Raw genomic sequence first — 11,339 nt, 5'->3', positions numbered from 1 at the left:
TTTTTTTATTTATTTTGAAAGCGATTTATTCATTTATGCTGCTCCCTTTGCGGCTTTTATTGTTAATCCTTTACTCTTGTCATGTGTCTGTTCCTGGTTTTTAAGTTGAATGTTGTTTTGTGATTTGTTTCATTCAAGATTAAATAATTTTTACATTATAACATGATAACATGCTTCTGTAAAAAATCAAAAGTTTCACGTTATAACACAATACTAATCCATTGTTCTTTATCTAGTGTGGCAGCAATACGCTTGCATACTATTCAGCTCTACTCAAGATTCAGTTACTTCAATATGAACAACATAGAATGCATAAAATAAGATTAAATATATATATTGCAATCAAAATTATTCAACCCCCATTGCATTTTAAGTTTATTGGCAACATTAAAACATTTTCAGGTGTTTGAAATAAACAAATTACACAAGAACAGTCAGTTTAAATAGTTAAATAAAACTAATATTACAAGGCTTTTATCAAAATTCAACACTAAATCCTACTTTCAATGACTACTGCAGTCTCAAAAATATTCAACCACCTGAATAGAATTCCTCATAAGGGCACATATTTGCAAATCAGGTGTAGTCTAAAGCACACCTGATGCAACATATCAAGGGCTTCATTAGTTGCATCAGGTTTGAACCCCTCAAATACCTGGACTGTTGACAGTGACGTTTCATTGCATGTTAGAAATATGGCTAAGTCAAGAAAATTGTACAAAACATTCAGAGAAAAGGTCATTGCCTTGCACAAACAAGGAAAAGGATACAAAAAGATAGCAAAGGCACTGAATGTTCCTAGAGATACAGTTAGAAGCATAGTTTGCAAATTTAAAGTTAAAGGAACAGTGGCTACACTACCGGGACGTGGCAGAAAAAGGAAGCTATCAATGGCTGCCACCAGATTCCTGAGGAGGCAGGTGGTCAAAAACCCTCGACTGACTGCAAAAGACCTGCAGCAAGACTTGGTTGCAGCAGGCACTGAGGTTTCAGTTTCCACAGTAAGGTGCATACTAAACGCTGAAAGGCTCCATGCCTGTACTCCAAGACGTACACCACTACTGACCCAAAAACAAGAAAAGTTGTCTCTAATTTGCTCAAAACTATATAAATAAACTAAAGAGGTTTTGGGATTCTGATCTGTGGAGCGATGAAACAAAATTGGAACTTTTCGGGCCTATGGATCAGCGGTATGTCTGGAGGAGGAAGAATGAAGCATACGCTGAAAAGAACACCCTGCCTACAGTGAGGCATGGCTGTGGCTCAGTGATGCTCTGGGGCTGCTTTGCTTCCTCTGGCACTGGAAACCTGCAGTGTGTGGAAGGCAAGATGGATTCAATCAAGTATCAGGAAATCCTGGGAGAACATGTCATGTCATCTGTGAGGAAGCTGAAGCTTGGATGTTATTGGACCTTCCACCAGGACAATGATCCCAAGCATACCTCAAAGTCCACCAAGGCTTGGTTTCAGAAGAAGTCCTGGAAGATACTAGAGTGACCATCACAGTCGTCTGACTTGAACACCATTGAAAATGCCTTTTTCAAATGGGATTTGAAAAAGGCAGTTGCAGCAGGCAAACCCAAGAATATTAGTGGACTGAAGGCCTTTGCCCATGAGGAAGGGGCCAAGATCCCCCAGGAATGCTGCCAGAGGCTGGTGTGTGGCTATGCATCACGGTCATAACAGCAAAAGGGTGCCTTACTAAGTACTAAAGATGCTTGTTATGAAGGGGTTGAATAATTTTGAGACTGCAGTAGTCATTAAAAGTGGCATTTTGTGTTGAATTTGGAGAAACCACTTGTAATATTAGTTGTGTTGAGCTATTTAAATTGTTCTTGTTTGATTTGTTTATTGCAAACAGCTGCTAGTTTGTACATTTTGCCAATAAACCTTATTTGCAGTGGAGGTTGAATAATACGATAGTACGAAAGTCAAGCTATTGAATTTACAAGAGTAATATGGTCAGTTCAACCACATCCACATTGTTCCTGTTAGTAGCCAATATTTCACGATCAACAATCTTTTCTTATCAATTAAACCTTCCTGTGACACCCCATACGTACCTTGGTAACCACTGCTTTAAGATAAGTTCTAACTTTAATAACCAAACATTTCTAGACTAGACTTGTGTAGCATGTCAGAATAAGGACACTGGTGAAACATTTAAACTTACAATATTTATTCATAAGTTATTCAAGTACAATGAGCATCATATTGTACATAAAATTACAGTATCATGTTTGGAGTGAATGAATTTGTTAAAACATCGAACTCTCCCACATTACCTTTCAAACAGTACCTTTGTTACATTCCATGTCTTTATTATGAATACAGTTGTGGACTCAGATTGTAGTCTGCACATAGTTACATGACCCAACAACACATAAAGAGGCTGATATTTACATTTTTTCTCTACAGTTTTTTGTCACCATCATCCTACTTCTCAAATCACATGACAGAATTTTTTTTTCTTTTTTTGTAAGAAAAAAAGAGAGAATGGCTTTTCCTTATTCGGACCCGCAGGCGGACCATATTCAGTTTAAAAAGCACAAGTACAAACACACATGAAGAGGAAGAGTGCTCGTGTAAACAATAGAGCTGTGAGTAAATGTGGTTTACTGAAGAGATGTCCACACACACACACAGACAGACAGACAGACAGACACTGGGTGGTGCATCTTAGGATTCTACTTTTAGTCTAAAGTGTTTCAGTGCTTTTCAATATTATTAGTTCATTTGGAAAAAAAGGAAAAAAAATACAAAAAGGAGCAATATAAAAGCAATATTCTTTTTTATATAAAAATGTACACAAAATTCCACTGCATTACCAACTGGAAATGATTTCAAGCCCTACTCGCATTGCTGCATCTCTCTCCGGCACGACCTTCATCTTTTCGTCACTTCATACCCCTCTCCTCTTCCTCACTGCTCAGTTAGGAGGGTTCATATTGACGATCACTTGGACAACAAAGTCTTTCTGGATTTTGGTGTCTTGCAGACGAGTCTTGTCAGTCAGGAGTTTGCCCGAAAAGAACCACCTCTGGCGGGACACACCAATTTCTTCTTGTTCCTCCAACTGCTTTTTTAGCTCAGCGATGGAGTCTGCCATACTCGCTGTCAGACGCACATCTTCTCCTAAGAAAGCAAGAGGACATAAATAGATTTGACACTGAATTCCGAGCAAGCTACATGACACTGTGAAAAGCAATTAATTCTTAATCAGTATCCGATCTACATGAGATTAAATGTCATATGCACGAGGAAAACTGCACAGCATGTAGCACAAAAGGTCAAATCAGAGAAATGCCATGGGGTTCTTTTTTTGGCATACTGGGTGTTTTCTTACCTGTTGACAATCGCACCCGCAGCTGGAACTCCTGTCTGCACGGAAGATGCTGAGCTTGTTTTTGTGTGGATTCAGTAACTTTGCTCTCATTGGATGTTTCAGAGATGAGGTTGACAGGTGGAGCTAAAGTGTACGCTGGGAGCTGATAGCGGTTGCCCAATTCATCATAACTCTCCGTGAGAGAGCCTGCAGAGGGAGAAATGACCTATTTAAACAACCAGTTTCCATAAAAAAAGAAAATTCTAAAAAAATCCATCAGTAACAACAACTAGCTTTCAATTTGATACAGAAACCATTTTTCTACTCCCTACTGTGCCATTGTCAATAACCAGAGGAAGTATGAGGCCATCACATTTACTTTCCTAAATCAATGACACCGAACATCAGTATCCTACAACTAGTGAGATGGTTAAAGGCAAAAACACTCTAGCATGTGTGTAGATAAATACACACTAACCATACAAGTGTTTTTTCCACCGAACCCTGTCATGGCTTTCTGTGCACCAATCCATTCACAGTGGTCACGCAGCACTGCGACTATTATGTAACTATTACAGCAGTAATCTCTGAACAGCTGATGCATGTGTAATGTTTTGTAATGAGTTATGCATTTGTGCTGAAAGTTTCAGGACATTTACAGCTTACAATTCATAGCTGGGTGAAGCACATTTCCATTTGTAAGGGCACATCACTGGTTAGTGTGTAAATGTGTGTGTGTTCATGTGCCTCTGAGCCTGTGGGTGGTTTCGTACCATGTGGCAGAGTGATGCAGGCTCCGTCCACTATGGCTTGTGCTAGCTCCAGGTCATTGCACTCTGCAGCCAGCGCTGCTGCTCTGAGCGCGTCCCAGATTTCCTTGCGTCCGTCAAAGGCTGGAGCCGTATCCCAAAACTCATCCCTCTTACTCCTCAGCTGGCCCTCTGTCATTGGGTACTCACTCTTCCATTTTGGGCGCTCCTTCTTGAGAGGCTCATTGCGTCCTAAGAAAAACAAAAATGAGAGTGGTTTTACATCTGATCTCAGGACTGTTACACAACATAAACCGAGAAGTCAATCCTTTAATATGTGTTATTCTACATTCAGTCAAAAAACAGTTTGTTTTTAAAAAGCACCAGGTTTGACCTTTGAAGTGACCTTTTACAGTTAATTTCCCATAATGACATTGTTGATGTTAACAGCTAAAGGGGATTATAGAGCAAAAAAACTAAGAACCTCTAAGAAGCCCGCTTATTATTATGCAGGTGTTTGCCAGGTCAGGGTCAGAGCTCATTAGCTTGACCTCAGGCACCATCACGTTGTTTTTTGGTGATTCAAAAGTGGATTCTGACACAAAGTTATCAAGTTATGATTTCTGGGAAAATAGATGACTGAAATGAAATGGTCTACCTCTTTGAACATGTCTGAGCATGTGTTCCAGCTTTGAAAAATCAAGACTATTATAACCAAAACACAATTTAGAATATAATATATATCTTTCAGTGCAGTTAGAATTTAAGGAAGATGCATTAAAAGGACCTAAAAAACTCAAATGAACTACAGTTGAATTGTAGGTGCATGTGTGGTCATGTAAACACCTATGAGGTCAGACAAGGATAAGAAGGCTCATATTAAGACTGGCAATCCAGACTGAAGGACTGTCTGCATGAAGTACAACACACTATGCATGTTTACAGCCACTTCTATTTGCAAAATTGAAAGTTTATTTGACATATTTAACTATATTATTTACTATTCATGTTAAGTAAAATCAAAGTGATTATTTATAGCGCTGTGGATTACTGCAGTGACCACTAACGCGTACGTACGTACATGTGTGCTCACATTCACTCACACAAACAAGCACACACCAGTGGATTATAGGCAGTAATCAGGTCCTACATAACAGGATTTATCTGGCTCTATAAGGCATTGGTTGGAAAGATGGGCGCTCTTTGCCCAATGAAAGGCAACAAAAAATAATACAAGTTTTACACAGAAATACAAACACAACAATAAATCAGTAAGTGAATTATCAGATTCCTGAAACACATTGGCCTCTACTCTGTCAAATGTACTCCTTTTTGTTTTGAAATGCTTCATAATTAAAAAAAAAAAAAAATCTTGTTGGCATTTTTGGCCATTCTCATCATACAGCATGAACAGATTTAAATTATTTTCTATGTCATTAACAACGCAGGCCACTATGTAATGAAAAAGTGACACAGTGGCCTTCAGGGATTAGGTGATTAGTTCCAGGTTACAGTTTGTTTGTAGCTAAGGTCTGTTTATTGTACATGTGCCAACATATTTATTCACAAATAAATAACCAAACCTTACAACTTCACGCAGTAATTTACACTCTATGTGTTAATGATAAAAAACAATTAATAACAATTAATATCAAATTAAATATATCATTCTAAAGCCATAATTACAATATCTCAGAAGTGAGCACACTTCAGCTATAAAAAAGTACAACTCTATACTCCCTTTCAGGTGCGTTATGTTATTATGTTAATAAAAAAGTATAGTCTTTTTATTTCTCTTGCTTGTCTATTCCTGTTATTGTGGACTGATGACTGTAAAGTTGCATGTCTAAATATTTGGTTTTCTGGAATACTAATGAGCATCTTGGCTGATCGACATACACATAACACACCGTAACATACACATGCAAGTTGCACAAAATGCAAGTTGCACAGATTTAATGTAGTGGACAATGAATTCAAAAAAAACAATGATCAAGCCTGAGTATCCAGAGACAATATGAGGAAAAACATCAGCTCAGCACATTATATGCTGAGCAAAACATACCTTGTTACAGCTTGTAACAGATGTAATCAGTGATGGCAACCTGCACTAAATGACAAATGTTTCATTCATCTCCTCTCTGTAGTAAAACTGTAAGCCTGGTTGTTTGTGTACAGTGGACTGTGAGTGTACTAAGACGTCAGCTTTGGCAGTGTGTCCTCAGGTGTAAGCCTTGATACCTAGAATATAAGCTTAGGAATTTCATATGAAGTCAGTGGATCAAGTTTTGTTTTTTTCGACCTTAAATGCTCCAGGCGGAAGGAAACGCTAATTTTAAGGAATGGAAATGTGCTATTTTGTGCTATTATCATTATTATTATTAGTAGTAGTAGTAGTAGTAGTATTATAATTGCAGAATTTCTATATGATGTATCTCTTGCCAAACACATGCATTGCAGTGAGAGGCAGCACTGTAGAAATTATTAACTTTAATGTCTCTTTCTGTTGGTTTTTTTCTGGCATTTTTAGACATTTTTCCTACTTGTCGTTTTTCATTTGTTCTATTTACATTCTTTCTTACACAATATCGAATGAAAACCATAAAACATGTCAATGGCATCAACAGCATGGTAAATCTTGAACTCAACACTTCCTGGACAAATTGTGACAAAACACATTGAGCCAGCAAACATTCAAAGAATTTCTTTAACCTAACACAAAAATCTATACTTACTTTTCAGCAAAATCCTTAAAGGTGCATTTGGAGCATAGTAGTTATATTCCCTGGAGTTAGGTACTCCCATGTCGCTCTTTGTCTGAAGTTTGTTGTGAGTCAAACTACATCCAAAGTCTGCATTAATCAGCCACAGACACCGTCAGCCCGAAGTGTCCAACCAGCTTGTTGCAAACACGCTGCACGATTGATAAGACAACCACCTGATCTAGATCTCCACGGTGTGAAGCCTCAGATTCACAGATCAGTTACCCCCGTGACACTTTCCCAGATGTTTAAAAATGAACACACTTCCTCCACTTATATCCTTTCTAATAACAGACACTTGGAAATCCAAAAATACCACAGGATCAGTTCATGGAAACGTGTTCAGTATATGGTGAGAAAAAGTTGTGTGTCCTAGCCAGAAGGTGGCTTCTTTCCACAAGAGGCCTAATCCTATCAGCTCTATTTAGAGACAGGATAAAAATACCTGAAGGCAACAGGCTAAACCTATTAAAAGACAATAAACCCTTGTCTGACTACTAAAGTCTGCGTGAAGGAGAAGCTGCTGTACTTCTATGAACTGAACCCACAACAAGTGATTGTTTTTCTTTCCATTTAAATAAAGAGAGAGAGCCAATCTGTCTCAGATGCTGAAATTGCACAAATAGAGAAGTCTTCTATGAGGAGTAGCAGGTTTGCAGTTATCAACAAGAACCAAGGTCACATCAGTCTTGCAGGTAAATTATGTCTCCCTGCATGAAAATGTATTTTACAGCAGCTTGACATATGGCGAATCATGCAGTGAATCACGCACCAAGTAGGTCAAACCCTGACATGAAAAGTCTCTGCTGCTGCTCAATGCATAATGGATGACAATACATCCCAGCACACAGCTGCTTTTCCACTAGGAAATGGACTGAGCAGTGTTTATATAAAACACTGTCCTATCAGATCAGATCCTCAGGACAGATTAGACACGTGAGGTCTGAAACTCTTAACACCTGAGACGTCCTGTGAGATTTCAGAGAGTGACCCATGCAGCCAGGATGAAGCAATAAATTCTGCCTCCAATTTGCATTTTCTCAAAAATGCATAAATCTTTCATTCTTATAGTCCATCTGGCTGGGGCAATGAACCCATTTGTACTCCCCTGCGCATGGTGTGATCTTGTGTACGGAGTGCTCTGCTGGTTCTGTATTGTCCTTCACAATTTGTTGTGATATTGTTATAATGTGTCTGACCAAATCTAATGCAATCTAAATAATGAAACAATACTGGGAATACACACATATGTATAGGCTTTCTCATGCTCTGGACCACCTCTATCACCACCTTTTTTCTCTCTGTTTTGGCGTCAGAAATGTTCTAATTATTTTTTTAAAAGAGGGCTTATTTCCAGAGATGTGTTCCAGCTCCTTACCTCCACGTTTTTTGCTTCTTGTTGAGCTTCGGGCACTCCCTTGTCCATCTGTCCTACTCCTCCCCACACAGCCTCCCATCACTGTGCCTACATGCCACACCAAGGAGATAAATCACCAGTCATCAATCTATCTACTTACATGCTAGGATGTTCAATTGCAAATACTTGAAATTCTTTAAATAACAATGTCAAATAAAATAAACAGTTAATGGTGTAAAATAAGATGCCTTATATGAATAGCATCACCAGGAAATAATGACAGCTCAGCACTCCTTGTTCCTGTGAGGTCAGTCAAGCTGCGATGTTTACGTCACGTGTACTGCCAGCTGACGGGGACACGCGCCTGAACCTCATGCCACACTTGCTCTGATTTTCCAATCATTTATTACGAAATTGACTTCATGCACTTTGCAATTTATCTCATACGTTTGTCATTTAAAACATGCTACACCTACATGATTGGATTAATATGCAGCACCGTTGATTGTAAACCTTCTGCTTATATTAATACTTAAAAATCAGATGCATATTTGCTTACCGGAAATCCAGTCTGCTAGATTATGCATTCGTCTGCAGTTTGCTTGCCACATCCGAACTTGCTTCCAGGTGAAGTTATCACTGGATCCTGGCGCAACGGTCAGCAGAATATGCCAGTCAGCAGGTTGACAGACTCAAACTGTGCAGGGCTGGCGGGCTGGTAACCAGTCTGGCCCTGCAGAGCCTCCAGGAAATGTCAACAGTTTCCCCCCCAAAAAATCACCATTCAATATTCCCCCCGAATCATAGCGAATAGTGCTCTGCTGCCCAATCCGTGTGCACTGATCTGGCATTAAATCCTCATCAGACTGCACGCATGCGCAGCCTTGACCGAGTTCATTAAAGTGACAAAAGATGCTGAGAACCTACTCCTTCAAAATATGAGTGCAGATTGTAAACAAATGAACAAACAAACAGGAACAGCATACAGGGTATCAGACGGATATTTGAAAAGTTATTATGTACTTGGTGAAAAATCCCAGTGATTGAAGGCGAATTCTGGCAATGCAATAGTCCATATATGTTTGGCTTAACCTAACAGGAGTTTTAATGTGACATGAAGACCGGAAGTATGACTTTCCTCCACAGCCAAAACTCATTTTCTTAAAATCTGTTATTTCCAATAAAACACTCACTTGGACTTTCATTTGCATGATTTAAATAAACTGTTATTACTTCAAAATGTCAACTTTAACTTCTATAAGATTACTCATCTCTTTACAGATGCATTATAATAAAGATGTGAGCAAAGAGTCTGATATTGCCACTGTCTGCAAACTGCAGTTCAAGATTATTGGTGTATGCATTAATCTATATTGGATTGTGTTGTATCTTAATATGGGAACAAGTCATTCCCTTCCATTTTAACACTGACACAAACATTCAACTCTGAAAACCGAATCCATTGTCAGGTCAGCATACATTCATAGTGTACAGGAGAGGGCAAAAACAGCCTGCTAAGGAGGAGGGTTACGATTTCACATTTGGATCAATGTCAGTCTCCTGCTGAAAGTCACCACATAGGCTAGCTTCCAAATCTTTCAAAATTTAATATTGAAGTTTGACCCAATCCTCCCACTGCCAGTTTCTCACCAAACCTTACTTGATGAACACTGACATCTGCTGGAAGATTGAATATTGACAGGTCTATGTGTAGCCTATGTGGTCTGTCTGATAGAGGGGGCGGGTGCGATGAGCAGTGGAAGGGTAAAGGAGGATAGGAATGAGTGTGAAAACTGTTCTAATCTCTTAATCTCTCCTCTCTCTTTATCTCACGTTGTCTCTCTACTGTGTTACCCTTTAAACTGACAATATCAGCATCCACTTTCTACCTGTCCGCTTATCAAAATATTAGACACGAGTAGAACAATTCCTAATTGGTACGTCCTCCATAACATATGGATAATATAGTATCATGCCGCCTAGATTGTGCTCAAATGGTGGATGTGGGAGCCTTCGATTTACTGCATCTGCACTTCTTACTGCTTACTTCTGATGTAATACGAGTGTGCAGATCAAGTCTGGCATGCAGCTCTATTAATCCTCCGCCACTGACGGCACTGACTCCGGGCCTATCCGCACAAGCAACTCTGTGACGTAACACTGGAGCTGGAGTTAGTACAGTGTTGGGAGTAATGCCAAAGCAAAAGAACCCCTGCATGTACCATACAGCTATACTTTACAATTACCCAAGTGAAAATGGGTGATTCTCGCAAAATCAGACTTATGAGGTGGCATTAAGTATTTTGATGAACAAAGTAAATGCTATAAAAATAAGAACAACAAAATTAGAAATGTCTTGGTTTACCTTGCACATGTTTTTAACTGAACAGCATATATTTTGTTGTTTTTCACATTTAAAGGTAACATTCCCATTACTGCAACATGTTCATCACTGAATTTGGGCTCTTTGAAACAATATAAAATATTAGTGATTAAAATAGATTTTAAAAAGATTATTATAGCCTATAACACATATAAACATGTGATATTTGGCATTAATTGGTAAAAGTAGTGAAAATAATAGGGAAAAGAAATGTGTCCAAGACCAATTTATCATCCCCAATTAAGTAATATAACGCATGACTTTTTTTTTTAAAGTAAGGTGTTGTGTAGTACATTATATTTTTGAGTTTGCTAGTCACAAAGGCTACTTATGTGAACCATGCCTTGCACACACAATATGAAAAAGTAATAATAGACTTAATCTAAAATGTAAATAAATATATAGAAAATATTAAAAAAGACCTTCTGAAAATAATGTTATTCGTAAGTTAAGTCCTTAATCTTACAAGTGCAAAAAGAAATTTGTCTTCAAAGGCCTTTTCAAAATCCAAACATTGGATAACTTCTAAATCTGGATTTCGTTAGAATCACTCAAATATGTCCTTTTAAAACAGTGTTTGATGTGCAAAAATTAAATCCGTGCATGTGTGTGTGCAGTGCAAGTTGCTTGTTTAGTAATAACTCAATACTCCCTGTGTAAAAATATTTAAATAAAGAAATTTATAAAGATTTATTAACTTAACAAGTACCAAAATACAGATAAATAATACATTGTCATGATCCTGCAGTTCTCCTTGAATGTT

General features: G+C 38.3%; 1 protein-coding gene across 1 annotated transcript; it reads right to left on the bottom strand.

Annotated features, from left to right (window-relative positions):
* Positions 1-2,828: 2,828 nt before the first annotated feature.
* ubtd1a (ubiquitin domain containing 1a) lies at positions 2,829-8,293 on the bottom strand. The gene is made up of 4 exons (XM_053332791.1): positions 8,215-8,293; positions 4,099-4,326; positions 3,347-3,532; positions 2,829-3,135 (listed from the first exon to the last, which is right to left on the bottom strand). The coding sequence occupies exons 1-4, from the start codon at positions 8,291-8,293 to the stop codon at positions 2,930-2,932; spliced, it is 699 nt and encodes a 232-aa protein (XP_053188766.1). The 3' UTR covers positions 2,829-2,929.
* Positions 8,294-11,339: the final 3,046 nt, after the last annotated feature.

The sequence above is a fragment of the Scomber japonicus genome, chromosome 14 (assembly GCF_027409825.1).
Source record: "Scomber japonicus isolate fScoJap1 chromosome 14, fScoJap1.pri, whole genome shotgun sequence".
In the NCBI taxonomy this organism is placed as follows: domain Eukaryota; kingdom Metazoa; phylum Chordata; class Actinopteri; order Scombriformes; family Scombridae; genus Scomber; species Scomber japonicus.
The sequence above is the reverse complement of the archived record's forward strand: the minus strand, read 5'-3'. Positions and strand labels throughout refer to the sequence as shown.

Excerpts from the sequence above, each read along its gene's own strand:
- ubtd1a (XM_053332791.1), bottom strand. The coding sequence starts at position 8,293 with ATGGGAGGCTGTGTGGGGAGGAGTAGGACAGATGGACAAGGGAGTGCC. Across the intron at positions 4,327-8,214 it reads AAGAAGCAAAAAACGTGGAG|GACGCAATGAGCCTCTCAAG; the intron begins GTAAGGAGCTGG and ends TGTTTTTCTTAG. Across the intron at positions 3,136-3,346 it reads GCGGGTGCGATTGTCAACAG|GAGAAGATGTGCGTCTGACA; the intron begins GTAAGAAAACAC and ends TTGCTTTCTTAG.